General features: G+C 37.0%; 1 protein-coding gene across 4 annotated transcripts in view; it reads left to right on the top strand.

The window, feature by feature from the left end:
- CADM1 (cell adhesion molecule 1) overlaps positions 1-14,116 on the top strand; it is a 230,744-nt gene that overhangs the window by 137,737 nt on the left and 78,891 nt on the right. For all 4 annotated transcript variants that reach the window (XM_063436372.1, XM_063436373.1, XM_063436375.1 and 1 more), the window contains one exon: positions 7,435-7,596. In XM_063436372.1, coding sequence (XP_063292442.1) covers positions 7,435-7,596 — 162 coding nt within the window. The remainder of the gene's footprint in view (positions 1-7,434; positions 7,597-14,116) is intronic.

Below are 14,116 nucleotides of genomic sequence, written 5' to 3' on the forward strand. Positions count from 1 at the left end.
ACTAGAAAATTCTGTGGTCTTGTTCCTCTGAAATTTACATGTACTGCATCTACCACATTTAAAAAAACCTTTTGGCCTTTCTATTAAAAAGTTTGATTTCTCATTTGCGACAATCTGTTTAGGTAAAATGCTGGGAGCTAAAATATTCCTCAAGTTATTGGGTCTTTTATAGATCACTTTAGGATTTGTGGGTAAAACCTTTTTTAAAAACTTGTCCTGTAGCAAGATAGGCCAATTCTTCCTAATAGACTTCTCTATTAGGTTGGCCTTATTGCTAAATTTTGTCAAAAAGGCAAACTCAGACTGATTCCCAGCATTCCTCTTAACCCCTTTATTATTCGATAGAATATCCTTCCTCTGATAACCTTCTACTTGTTTTTGTGTGTTAGTTAGGAGTTGTTCTGGATAATTTCTGTTTAGGAACTTTTTATTAAGGACTTGAACTTGGTTTTTAAAATCCTCTTTCTCAGTGCAATTCCTATATAATCTCAGATGCTGTCCTTTGGGGATATTTGTCAGCCATTTTCGATGATGGCAACTAGAAAAATCAATAAAACCATTACCATCTGTCGGTTTAAAAAAAGTTCTACTAAAAATTCTTTTCTCTTTAATAAAAAGGGTAAGATCTAAAAAATTGATACACGTATCGTGGATTTCTTCCGTGAACCTCAATCCATATGTGTTGGAATTAATATAAGTTAAAAACTCGGTTAAAAGACTTCTACCACCTTTCCAGATAATTAAAACGTCATCTATGTATCTTCTCCATTGCACCAGGTTCGCACCAAATGGGTTATTCTGCCAAATATGATTCTGTTCCCAATCTGCAACAAAAATGTTGGCATAACTTGGTGCGAACCTGGTGCCCATCGCTGTTCCACAAGTTTGAAGGTAATATAACCCTTCAAACCAGAAATAGTTGTGGAACAGGATGTATCTGATAAGGTCTAGGATAAAAGTAGCTTGTCCCCAATTCATATCTGGATCATACCTCAGGATATTCTGTACAGCTTCAATACCTTTTTCGTGGTCGATCACGGTATATAAAGAGGTGACATCGACAGTTACCCAAAGGTATTCATCTTTCCATTCAAGGCCTTCCAATTCCTTGATGATCTGGACAGAGTCTTTAGTATATGATTTAGCTAAAACCACATATTTCTGTAAAAAGAAATCGATATACTGTGAGATGTTACTCGTTAGGGACCCGATCCCACTGATAATGGGTCTTCCCGGTGGGGATTCCAGACATTTATGTACTTTAGGTAAGTAGTAAAAGACAGCGGTTTTAGGTGAATTAATAAATAAGTAATTAAATTCATCCTTATTAATAATCTCATTATTCAAACCAGTCAATAAAATACCACGTAATTCCTCTTTATATATACCTGTGGGATTATTCTTGAGAATCTTATAGGTATCTGAATCACTTAATATCCTCAGAGATTCTTTCAAATAGTCGACTCTATTGAGGATGACAATACTGCCACCCTTATCAGCTTGTCTGATAACTATATCTTTATTTTCTTTTAATTCTTTCAAGGCTTGTTTTTCTTTCCTTGTTAAGTTGTCTTTACCTCTGTTTTTGGAGAGTTTTTCAAACTCCCCCATCACCATTTCACAAAACACAGGTATGTGGTCTCCTTTTTCCCAAGTGGGAAAGAATTTGGATTTGTTTTTTAAACCAGAATGTACAATATTGGGTGACAAAATGTCTGTTGGAATCTCCTCCATCCTCTGATCACTCTGTGGGTCTCTAAAAGCAATAACTTCATCTTTCTTTTTTTCAAAACATCTTTTAATAGTCAATTTACGCAAAAATTTCTGTGTATCTATAAAAAGTTCAAACATATTGGGATCTGTTTGTGGAGCGAATTTTAGTCCTTTATTAAAAACCTCTAATGGTTCTTTAGTAAAAACCTCTTTTGATAAATTAAAAATGCCTTCTGTGCTTTTTTTGTCATTTAATCCGACATTTCCCCTTCCTCTATTTCCCCTAATCCTCCTGTTGCACCTAAGAGTCTCCTTTTCTTGGAGGGTGTTTGAAGGGTTTGTAGAGTAGAGAACCTGTTCCGGTGTGCCCAAACATTCTGTCCTTGTTTGGGTCGGTCCCCTAAAAAAATCTCGGGTTGGTCATAACTGTCTCTTGTTCTCCCATTTGTCACATTGCTCTGGTTGGAGAATCTACCTTTTGTTCTACTATTCATTACATTACTTTGATTCTATTTTCGTCTCACCACCCTGGTTTGTTCCTCATAATTCTTGGTCTTATTAGTAGATGAATCTCTATATTCATCGTTACTCTTTTTATGGAATTTAGAGTCTCTAGGGATATTGTTCCTATCATATCTTCTTCTAGAGTCATCATTAAATTTGTAAGGTCTATTAGCATTATTATTCCCACTATTTTGGAAACCTCTAGGTCTCTTTTTTCTCCATTCTCTTTGTATGCCTTTTTTATAATCATCTTTGTCTCTACTCAATTTATTTTCTTTAATATTTAAAAAAATTTCTTCTAGTTTTTCTACATTCTTATTCAATAGTTTACTATTTTCTTTAATGGTCTCTTCATCAAAAGCCATATTAATCTCAGACTCTACTGAGTGGATTTCCTCCTCTATATTTCTCAAACACTCCTCTTGATATTTAACAAGGATTTCCATTAACTGGTTCGAGCATTTGTCAAGGGTGTCGTTCCACTTAGTCATAAAGTCTGGGTTATCTTGGCCGAATGCAGGTTCTTTTTCAATTCTAAGCCCCCTAGGGATAATTCCCAATTTTAAATATTGTTGGAGATATTTAATCTCCCACCATTTTTTAACCTCTTTTTCTGCTAATCTCTCCAGTTTCTGAAAAGAAAAATTATTCACCTTATGGTTTGTGATAGATTCTCTAGAAAATAGACTCTCAATACGTCTATTCCTTGCATCCCTCATAGTAGTGGTCATGAGTCTGCAATAAGCCATAACTAAAAATAATGGTCTGAATCACTGGAGAGAAAAATAATAATGATAATTGCAGATAAGGAGGCGATTCCTCTATTACACCACACCTTATGGAGTGAAAAATTATATCCAAAGATATAAAATATGCAGGCAAGGAAAAAGAAGGTGGGTGAGTGGGAAAGGAATTTCAATATAAACCAAGTGCAGGCTAGCCTCTGTAAATTGGACACTCCAAATCCAATAACAAGAAAAATGTATATATAGATTAACAGGGCGCCACAGTCACTAAATAGGTATAAGTGGGGGAAAGAACCATATAATAAATATACTGGTAAAAATAGTAATTTATTGGTACAGAAGTAGATAAAAATATAAATTAATAGCACAATCACAAGTGCTCAAAACATATAAGACAGGAACCCATAGGTATAGCAGCTCACTAATACATAATGCTGAACTGGGCAAATAAAGTGCAGATAGTAAAAGTGCAAAATGCAGTGCTAGTATAAGGTGCAAAACACTAGTACCAAAAATGCACCAAGTCCATAATCTGTAGCCCAAGAAAGAGAAAAAATCAGCATATATAAACAATAAAACCGCTGATACCACGATGCAGGGTCCCAAGGGGTCGTCAATGTTGCAATGCTCAACGCGTTTCGTCGTCAGACTTCCTCAGGAGCTTCTTCCATCTTCCTCCATCTTCTTTCTTTTAAACCAGCCGGTCCGTCTGTCCACTTCCGTGATTGGGCGTGCGTCCATACGTCACCACGCACAACGTCATACGTCATGACGCTTGCGTGGCTAATATGCGCATGCGCAACCACGGAGAAACGCAAATAAACTTTATTGTTCATGTACACGGTGGCATAAAGAGCGAACTACAAAAGAGAGCGCTCTGTTCCTATGCAGACCGGATTTACAAATCTGCCTACCCCCCTTCTAACCCCTATACATTGGAATGCTAAGTATAAAGGGGGGAGATTTTTCTAGTTGCCATCATCGAAAATGGCTGACAAATATCCCCAAAGGACAGCATCTGAGATTATATAGGAATTGCACTGAGAAAGAGGATTTTAAAAACCAAGTTCAAGTCCTTAATAAAAAGTTCCTAAACAGAAATTATCCAGAACAACTCCTAACTAACACACAAAAACAAGTAGAAGGTTATCAGAGGAAGGATATTCTATCGAATAATAAAGGGGTTAAGAGGAATGCTGGGAATCAGTCTGAGTTTGCCTTTTTGACAAAATTTAGCAATAAGGCCAACCTAATAGAGAAGTCTATTAGGAAGAATTGGCCTATCTTGCTACAGGACAAGTTTTTAAAAAAGGTTTTACCCACAAATCCTAAAGTGATCTATAAAAGACCCAATAACTTGAGGAATATTTTAGCTCCCAGCATTTTACCTAAACAGATTGTCGCAAATGAGAAATCAAACTTTTTAATAGAAAGGCCAAAAGGTTTTTTTAAATGTGGTAGATGCAGTACATGTAAATTTCAGAGGAACAAGACCACAGAATTTTCTAGTACGGTAACTAAAAAGACTTTTAAAATAAAACACTTTATTAATTGCAATAGTAAGTTTGTGGTATACCTGTTACAATGTAAGTGTGGGGTCCAATATATTGGACGGACGATTAGAAAACTGCACATCAGACTACTCGAACACTTTAATGGTATTAAAAATAAAAACGAGAAACATAGTGTACCTAGACATTGCAATAAATGTATAGATTTCGATTTTAAGGATTTTACCTGTATTGGGATAGATCTAGTTTTACCTCATTGGAGAGGTGGCGACACCGAAAAACGGCTAGCCATGAAGGAAACAGAGTGGATTTATAAAATGAAGTCCTCTGTTCCTTCAGGATTAAATACTGATTTGGACATACTAGCTTTTATTTGATTGATATACGATATTTAACCTCTTTTTTATTTGTCTCCTCTTTTGTATATATGTTTTTTACGTATGTTTTTTATATATGCCTTTTTTTATATGTTTTTTTTTTTTTTTATATTTATTTATTATACTTATATATGCCTTCTATATAAGCTTTTGAATATATGTCAGAATAACAAATGATATAAAAAGAATTGTCTCCTATAGTGTAATCAGTTATGTTTATATGACTTTTACCCTTCAGCCATATTGATATGCTTTCATCATTACATTATTTCCTGTATGTGTATATATATCTATGATTTTTACGAATATTTGGATATTGTCTTCTGTATCCGTTCATATTCAGATTGGTCATCCATTTATGCATATCCACATTGACAATACTGGATAGACAATTTAATATTGTGAGGTCTCTGTAAACTATTTTTATGGTTATTCAATACTGTAAGGTCTCTGTAAACTATTTCTATGGTCATCTGGAAATATAAATGGACTCTTAGATTTTTATTTTTTATTTTTTATTTTTTATTTTCTATATATATATATTTTTTTTATTTATTTTTTTTTAACATTATTCCCCACTACTTAATTATTATTTTCTATATTCTATTTTCTATTTTTATATATAATTCATATATTTTTTCAATATATATACACATTATATATATATATATTTTTTCTTCCCATTTTTTCTTCCCCCTTTTTTTAGTCTGGTTCCTGTCCAATTTATATCTCCCCCCTTTATACTTAGCATTCCAATGTATAGGGGTTAGAAGGGGGGTAGGCAGATTTGTAAATCCGGTCTGCATAGGAACAGAGCGCTCTCTTTTGTAGTTCGCTCTTTATGCCACCGTGTACATGAACAATAAAGTTTATTTGCGTTTCTCCGTGGTTGCGCATGCGCATATTAGCCACGCAAGCGTCATGACGTATGACGTTGTGCGTGGTGACGTATGGACGCACGCCCAATCACGGAAGTGGACAGACGGACCGGCTGGTTTAAAAGAAAGAAGATGGAGGAAGATGGAAGAAGCTCCTGAGGAAGTCTGACGACGAAACGCGTTGAGCATTGCAACATTGACGACCCCTTGGGACCCTGCATCGTGGTATCAGCGGTTTTATTGTTTATATATGCTGATTTTTTCTCTTTCTTGGGCTACAGATTATGGACTTGGTGCATTTTTGGTACTAGTGTTTTGCACCTTATACTAGCACTGCATTTTGCACTTTTACTATCTGCACTTTATTTGCCCAGTTCAGCATTATGTATTAGTGAGCTGCTATACCTATGGGTTCCTGTCTTATATGTTTTGAGCACTTGTGATTGTGCTATTAATTTATATTTTTATCTACTTCTGTACCAATAAATTACTATTTTTACCAGTATATTTATTATATGGTTCTTTCCCCCACTTATACCTATTTAGTGACTGTGGCGCCCTGTTAATCTATATATACATTTTTCTTGTTATTGGATTTGGAGTGTCCAATTTACAGAGGCTAGCCTGCACTTGGTTTATATTGAAATTCCTTTCCCACTCACCCACCTTCTTTTTCCTTGCCTGTACAATCATCATAGTCTGATTCAAGATTGTACATGGTTGGCCCAAGGCAGAGACACTACTCATAGGGTCGCAAACTGGAATAAAAAAAAAAAAAAAAACCTGGAACATAACTCTGGTACTTCCCAGGGAAGTGCTACAACAATGTACTAGAGAGTTCCTTGAAGCAAACTTAGAAATTTGAGAATCCAAAAACGTAAACATTTCAGAATTAGACTACCAGGAATCTAGATAGTTTAGACATGCATATATATGAATATAGACCAGGAGTCAGCACAATATGCTCTAAGATTAGGTGTCATGTCTTGAGTACAGAGCAAGAATAACAAAGTTTTACAGATATCTGTGTTTCCCAGGAGAGATCTTGATAACAAACTGATACTTTATTGAAGCATAAAAAACACAAAAAGTATTAACAAAAAGTCAGAGCTCTGTATTATTGGACATGGCAGGATAATGTAGTGTGCTGCAGGCAGAGACCAGGTTTTAGCATGTTAATTAACATTAAAGTCAACAGTTTTGTTACTATAGTGGCACAAAGCCATAGTTCAGGGCTCTCCAAGCTCTGACCCTCCAGATGTTGCTGAACTACATGAAATGGATAGCCAGAGAATCATTGGAGTTGTAGTTCAGCAACATCTGGAGGTCCAACGTTTGGAGAGCCCCGTCCTAGGTTGTAACTAAAACACAAAGTCACAAACAGCTGGAATGTAAATAATCTTGTGAATTGGATGGTAGACCTGGACGAGAATTGGAAGAAGAGCTTTATGTCAGGACAACGTTAAAGTTGGAGAGTTAGTTTAACAAAGAGGACAAGTTGAGCATTATGGCGACCGATCTGCCTTTTCTTGTCACATGGGGCTCAGTGACCTGGGGGCCATATCTTATATGGAGAGATGTGAATAATATAGAATGGTATTCGTAATGTAAATGATAAATATATGATGATTTGAGATGTACAATTTTTTTTTCTTGTGTTCTTTAAATTTTTAATTAAAATTATCGATTACATCAATTCTAACAGCCACCAAAGAAGAAGTCGAAGCTATAGAAGACAAGTTGTTCCGCGTACGCAGTCAGATCTTCCTTACTGCAGGGCGAGAAGATAATGGTATTCCCATAGTATGTCTTGTGGATCACCCTGCCGTTAAGGACCTGCAGACCCAGCAGTACCTGGAGGTGAATTGTAAGTATCAGAACATCTGATCAGGTCATGATTATTAGAGTTTGTTGTTGAGAAAATAACCAGTGTAACGCATTTGCTCATTTTTTAATTTGATAATTGTATTTTCTTCTATTGCATCCTATGGCTTGATTGATGTTGAGCAATCATAATGTATTCTAGGTAGGGTATTTTATTTTGCAAGACTGCAGCTCCAGGTAGACCATTGCATCATATTGTAGATTCAGTGTCAGGTTTTGTTTGTGTGGTGACCCTGGTTTAAGGTTTACTTTCTTGGTCTTTGCAATAATGTGATCTGCATGTGTCTATCTTCTATTAACTTTTTATTAGTCCTCACTTATTATACACCAATACTGTGCGACAGAATTGTTCTCAGTGTGATTTATAACCTAGGGATTCTTCCTACCTACTATAATTGTGTAGAGGGAGGCTGTGTATGAACATTCGGGTACCCTATGTACACTGTGAGAGCCTAGTGACTGTGTAGGAGTGCCCTCTGCAAAGTGTGCATGCATGTATCTATGTATTGGAGCCTAGTAGGAAGTGTGGGATAACAAGAGTCTAGTGGGGTGCAAGCACATGGTGGGATAGGATAGAGGTATGGACGAGTGTAGTTAAACCTGTGAGTGGATACTGAGAATATACTAGCTCACTGAATGAAGTTAAAATCAGATGGCATTGCGTGAGACTGTTTACAGCCATATGGACTCTATGAATTGTCGACACGGCTGCACATTTACATTATCAACTTTGAAACTGCTCTCACATGGTTTATGTAGCTAACACGAATAAATAGAGCTATACCTGGACAAGTAAATAGTGTAAAGCACAGAACACTCGTAATGGAAATGAACTGCAGTACTTCTACTGTAAATTAATAAAATACAGCTGTATGTTCCTACTCACTAGTAAAGAGTAAAATGAGTTTTCATCATTATACTCCTTGCAAATAATAATATATCCAAATTTGCTCGTTCATTTGGAAAGGATTGGAGATGAATTAAGGTAAAATAAAGTGTGATTATAAAGGAATACAAAGAAATGCAAATAAAGATCTGCAGAAATACATTCAAATACAAAAACATTGAATCAGCTTGGGTCTGCACTAACCTCACCTCTCCAAAGCTAGCAGTAACCAGGAACTGACAGTATATACTGCACTATCTGGATTTCTCTGTCTCTTTACATATTATTCATCTGAGACGGCCAAGATATCTACTGCTCCACATATATCCTTAGACGGGGATTGTTCCGTCCACGCGTACTAACGGCTGAGCTCTTAGTTAGCTCTGGGAAATGTGAGTGAAAATTATTTCAAGTATTCATTCACATACCTACTGTATTTGATTTACTGCACTATTATTCTGTATGTTTTATCTTTTGAGGTCAAATTGTATAGAGACCACCACCAATATCTCTTCATATTTAGGGCGCGATTTCCTCCTTTTTTTCTGTTCAAAATACAATTATGTAATTTATTGTGAAAAATAAGAAGTAATAAGTACTTGTAGAAATAATAAGTACTAGTTTTGTACATGCCTTGCCTAGTTATGTTGAATGGCACAAATGCTTTCAATAGGATTTTCGATCTTTTCCAAACTAAATTAAATGTCACAACTCTGCACGTTATTTAAAGACCATCTATACAGCTAGAACTTTGTATAATCTTATTTATATTCTATTAAGCAATGCTATCGGCAGAAACATGGCTGCATAGTCTCTGGATATCCAGTACATAAAGAATGGTGCCTAAGCTAATGAGTACAGCTGGAGGCTGAGAGAGAGGTCACTGACTGTCTTCAGAGGCCCATCTCAGAGCCTACCAAGCCTAGAGCGTTATAAATTCCACTGGGGCACCTCTCACCACTGGAATTTCTCCACTCCTTTTTAATGTTGTCGATTCCTGCTACTGATTGATAAGTATGCACTGGAAAAAAAGTCGGATTTCCACTAGATGTTCCATTTCCTAAATTAGGAGAATATATATCCAGATGTGGTGGTCTGTACCTCCCCCGATGCTTTGCCAGCTTTATTGGAGAGGTAGTCCACAACATCTGGGGTGCCGAAGGTGGCCTACCCTTGGTATAAATGTTGCGAATTGGAGTACACTCACTAGGTTGAGCTAGGGAATAACTTCTTCTTTTCCTTCAAAAACAACGTATTCGAACAGAAGTTGTGGATCAGAAGCTTCTAATGATCCTATAAAGTTATCCTTTTCTGTAATCTGTAAATTGTGGACAGTTGATGGTGGAATTGCATTTTTTGCCAAATTACCTGCTCTTGATATTTTTTTTTTTTTTTTTAGTTTGGTTATTTTGACCTAAACGTTTAAGTTCCCTGGTCACTTCTTCACAATTCCCAGATAAGAATAAGCCCCCTTCTGTCTGAGACCAACTAGACTAGTGTCAAATAAAAATATTTAAATAGGCTTTACAGGAAAATGCTTACGCAGTAGCCGTAAACACAAGCTAAATTTTCTGTGTCCAATTTAATAAGAGCTCAAGAAATTCCTGTTTTGCTAAATCACCGAAATAAAGGAAGTATAAAGGCAGCATAGTAAAAATGGGAGGGGGGGGGGGGGGGGGCACGGGAGGGTGTTAAAATTGCTGGTAGGAGAGAGGACTAGGAAAATTGGGTTCTGTTTAAATTATAATAGACACCTAAGCGTGAATTTGATTGCATTATACAAATATATTCAAGGTCTTTAGATTATATCTCTGGAACTTTTCATCCCCCTGGCTGTAATGAGGACGCAAGGTCATCTCTTGAGACTTGTAAGAAAAGAAAGAAAGAATGTTTCACGTATGCCATAAGAAAGTTTCTTTAATATTAAAAATGTAAGTTTTACATAAAAAGACTTGACATAAATACCCCCCAAAAAATTAAACTGGCAAAAACAAAAAGTAAATTTGAATCAACAAATAACAACACATATACACTGTGCGACAAACTCTCCTTGCCCTGTACGTTTGCCACGAATTCATGGAGGAATGTAGAAGCCGGACTCCTGCACACCAACTATAGGCCATATACAAAGACTCTGTTCGGGAGTTAAATCTCCCCAACCGCCATTAGTAGCTTGCCCTGGGTGCCCCTGTTTCGGCACTTTCCCGTCATGCGAATGGAACCAAAAGCTGGTTCTCTGGCGGCCAAACCCACAAATAGTCCCAGCGGATAATTAGTTCCTGGATAATTTAGTTTGCGGTTTTGAATCACTTTAAAAACCACCAGGAGAGCGATTTTTGGAGGGAATGTGCCTGAGACTAAGGTGAATAAACACTACCTAGCGGCCAGTCGGAGCACTAGATATGGCGGCCGCAGGAGCTCCTGGAAGTTGACCGTCAAAAGCACCAAACACCGTGGAACTGTTTTGGGCATAGGACCATGTGTGTGGCTGGTCCCCTACACTACATAGATCTGCATGCTATTTGGAGAACTTGGGTGCTCCTATCAGGGCTATTTAACGATATATAATTTGTGGGGGTTCCTAATTGTTTTGTATGTATTTTGATATTTTATGTTTTTGTGCCGAGTCACTCTGACACAGGAATTTGTGGACATTTTGTGGGAGTGTTCTGGGCGTGTTTTCCTGCATCCTTGTTTTGTATAGTATATAAGTGGACAATTTGGCCATGATTATACACATTCGTTTCTACCCTTCATCAACTCTAGGCTGATGTTTGGGGAATTGGGAGCTATAATCCCTGCTTCACTTGGGTTTTGGGAGAACTACAGCGGAAATACTCAGGCGGAGTATAGGGGCTAGCCTATCTAATCTGATCACACAGAAGAGTTAGTGTTTCTCGAATTACTGAAAAACTTAATGCTGGCCATGATAAAAAGGTGTCAGAACACACTGTGCATCGCAGTTTGTTGTTTATGGGGCTGTGTAGCTGCAGGTTGCTCATGGTGCCCATGATGACCCCTGTCCACCTTCTGAAGCACCTTAAGTGGGCTTGTGCATGTCCGTACTGCACCATGGAGTAATGGAAGAAGGTTGACTGGTCTGATGAATCATGTTTTCGTTTAGATCAGGTGGATGGATGGGTACATCTTCATGGTGTGCCTGGGAAAGAGATGGCAGTACAATGCACTATGGAAAGAATGCAGGACGGCGGAGGCAGATTTATTCTCTGAGCAATGTTCTGCTGTGAAACCTTGACTCCTGACATTCATGGATATTTTACTTCGATGCATACCACCAGTCTAGAGATTATTGCAGACCATGTACATCCCTCCATGGCAATGGTGTTTCCTGATGGCAGTGACCTCTTTCATTAGGATAATGAACCCTGCAACACTGCAAAAATTGTTCAGGAATGGTATGAGGAACATAACACGAGTTCAAAGTGTTGGCTTGGCCTCCAAATTCCAATAATATCAATCTGATTGAGCATCTGTGGGATGTGCTGGAACAACCGATCTAATCCATGGAGGCCGCACTTCACAACATCCAGGACTTGAAAGATTTTGTGCGAGATACCACAGGAAAACCTAAGGTTTTGTGCAGTCCATGCCTCAACACATCAGAGCTACACAATGTAAGGCAGATTGTTTTTAATGTTGTGGCTGATCAGTGTATATTTATATTGTTATTATGTAGTATTGCCATTACTCTGGTGGTTATTGGCTTTTATCATCTTGTGATTTATTCCAGTTTTATTATACATATTGAATCTCTATGCATATTTCATCTACGGAAAGATTAAAGGGACACTCTAAGCACCAAAAAAACTTTACTTAATAAAGTGGTTTTGGTGTATAGATCATGCCCCTACAGCACCACTTCTTAATTCTCTGCCCATTTAGTTCAAATCACTTGGTTTATGCAGCCCTAGCCACACCTTCCCTGGCTGACTCTAACACAACCTCCCTACACACATCCTGAAAAATATTTAAGTTTTTTGTTTAGCTTCCCTTATTACACAGTGTGTTTAGGTTACAATTTCTTATCTCATGCTTTAATTGCCTGTGCAAACCAGCAACAGCCTCCTGTGTGTAAAGTTCAATTAATGTAGCAGAAGATAACATCTAAAGTAAACACACTGTGCTGTAAGATTTTTACTTTTTTATTTTTTTCAGGCAGACTGTCAGTCGCAGCCAGGGGAGTTGTGGCTAGGGCTGCATAAACAGAAACAAATGTGATTTAACTCCTGAATGGCAGAGAATATAGAAGTAAGACTTCAGAGGCATGATCTATGCACCAAAACTGCTTCATAAAGATACAATTGGTTTTGTGTTTAGAGTATCCTTTTAAACTCTATCTTTAAAAATAAACATTAAACTAACTAAAACCAGTGTTTGGTAGAATCAACGTTTGTTTCTGCTCGGAATGAGGTTCATTGTATACAGCAATTCAAGATTTCTAGAGCTGGGACATTAAAACAGAAATCTAATCAACTGTATATAAATGAAATCAATAAATATCCTTCATGTTGAAGGCAAAAAAAAAATCTGAACTACTTTAAGTGTTGCCTTTAAATTAATTTTATGATAATCCATTATTTTTGCTTCTTAAACTGCGCACATTCATTTACATGGCTGGCACACCCACACCCGTCTGTCTCCACACTGCAGGCTTTAGCGGTGGGGAGACTGTCACAGGAAGAATGATAAATGGCCAGTGAGGTAGGCAGCAAGGTAAAGGGGGAGAAAAGTTTACCAAGATACAAGGAATTATAGGAAAAACACTGTAGCGATAAGGAAAATCCAGCTACAGTATGGAGGAGTGAGCACATATATGTATGAGATACGTAGTATATGATTATAGAGCACTGTGCTAAAGATCTAGGCCACTGGAAAAAATGTCCAAAGCGGATTATTCAAGCGATAAATGTTTATTTACTCATGCAGACATTATTTCACACCGCAATCAATACAAATTATCAGTGAGATAAAACGAAACAAGAATTTCTTGTGTTTTACAACCCATTTACACAATTTAAAGGAATCGCATCACTTCCCAAAAATGTCACTATTCAATTTACTTATCCCTTGATTTGACAAAAATGTTTGTGAGATAAAAAAAATAAAAATGTAGATCTCCACAGCAATGTGTTAACTATATCACGGCACATTGTCAGACATTGTAATCATTTCTGCCATTTTCTGTCATTCAACAGAAATAATTGTGGTGAATTATCAAAGTGTTCTGTTCTAAAAAGTGGTGCAAAAAATGTAAAAGAGAGATTAATGTGACTGGTTTCCACGGTGAGTGTTCCACTTTTGGTACTTTAGGTGTCGTTGTTGTTGTTATTATTATTATTGGCATTTATATTGTGCACAGCGCTTTTTAAAAATTATAAAGCGGTAAATGTAACCATAAAAGAGACAATTACACAATGTTACAGGAATGATAGGTTGGTGAGAGCCCTGCTCAAACGAGCCTTAGTTCACATTTATATCGGAACACTTTGATACATTTCTTCCAATGTTTGTTTGTCATCCTCCAATGCAGTGTGTGCCCAGACTGAACTGGATTGTGATATCAATAGCTGAATCTTTAGGATGTACTTAAAGGACC

The sequence above is a fragment of the Pelobates fuscus genome, chromosome 11 (genome assembly GCF_036172605.1).
Source record: "Pelobates fuscus isolate aPelFus1 chromosome 11, aPelFus1.pri, whole genome shotgun sequence".
NCBI classification, from domain to species: Eukaryota; Metazoa; Chordata; class Amphibia; order Anura; family Pelobatidae; genus Pelobates; species Pelobates fuscus.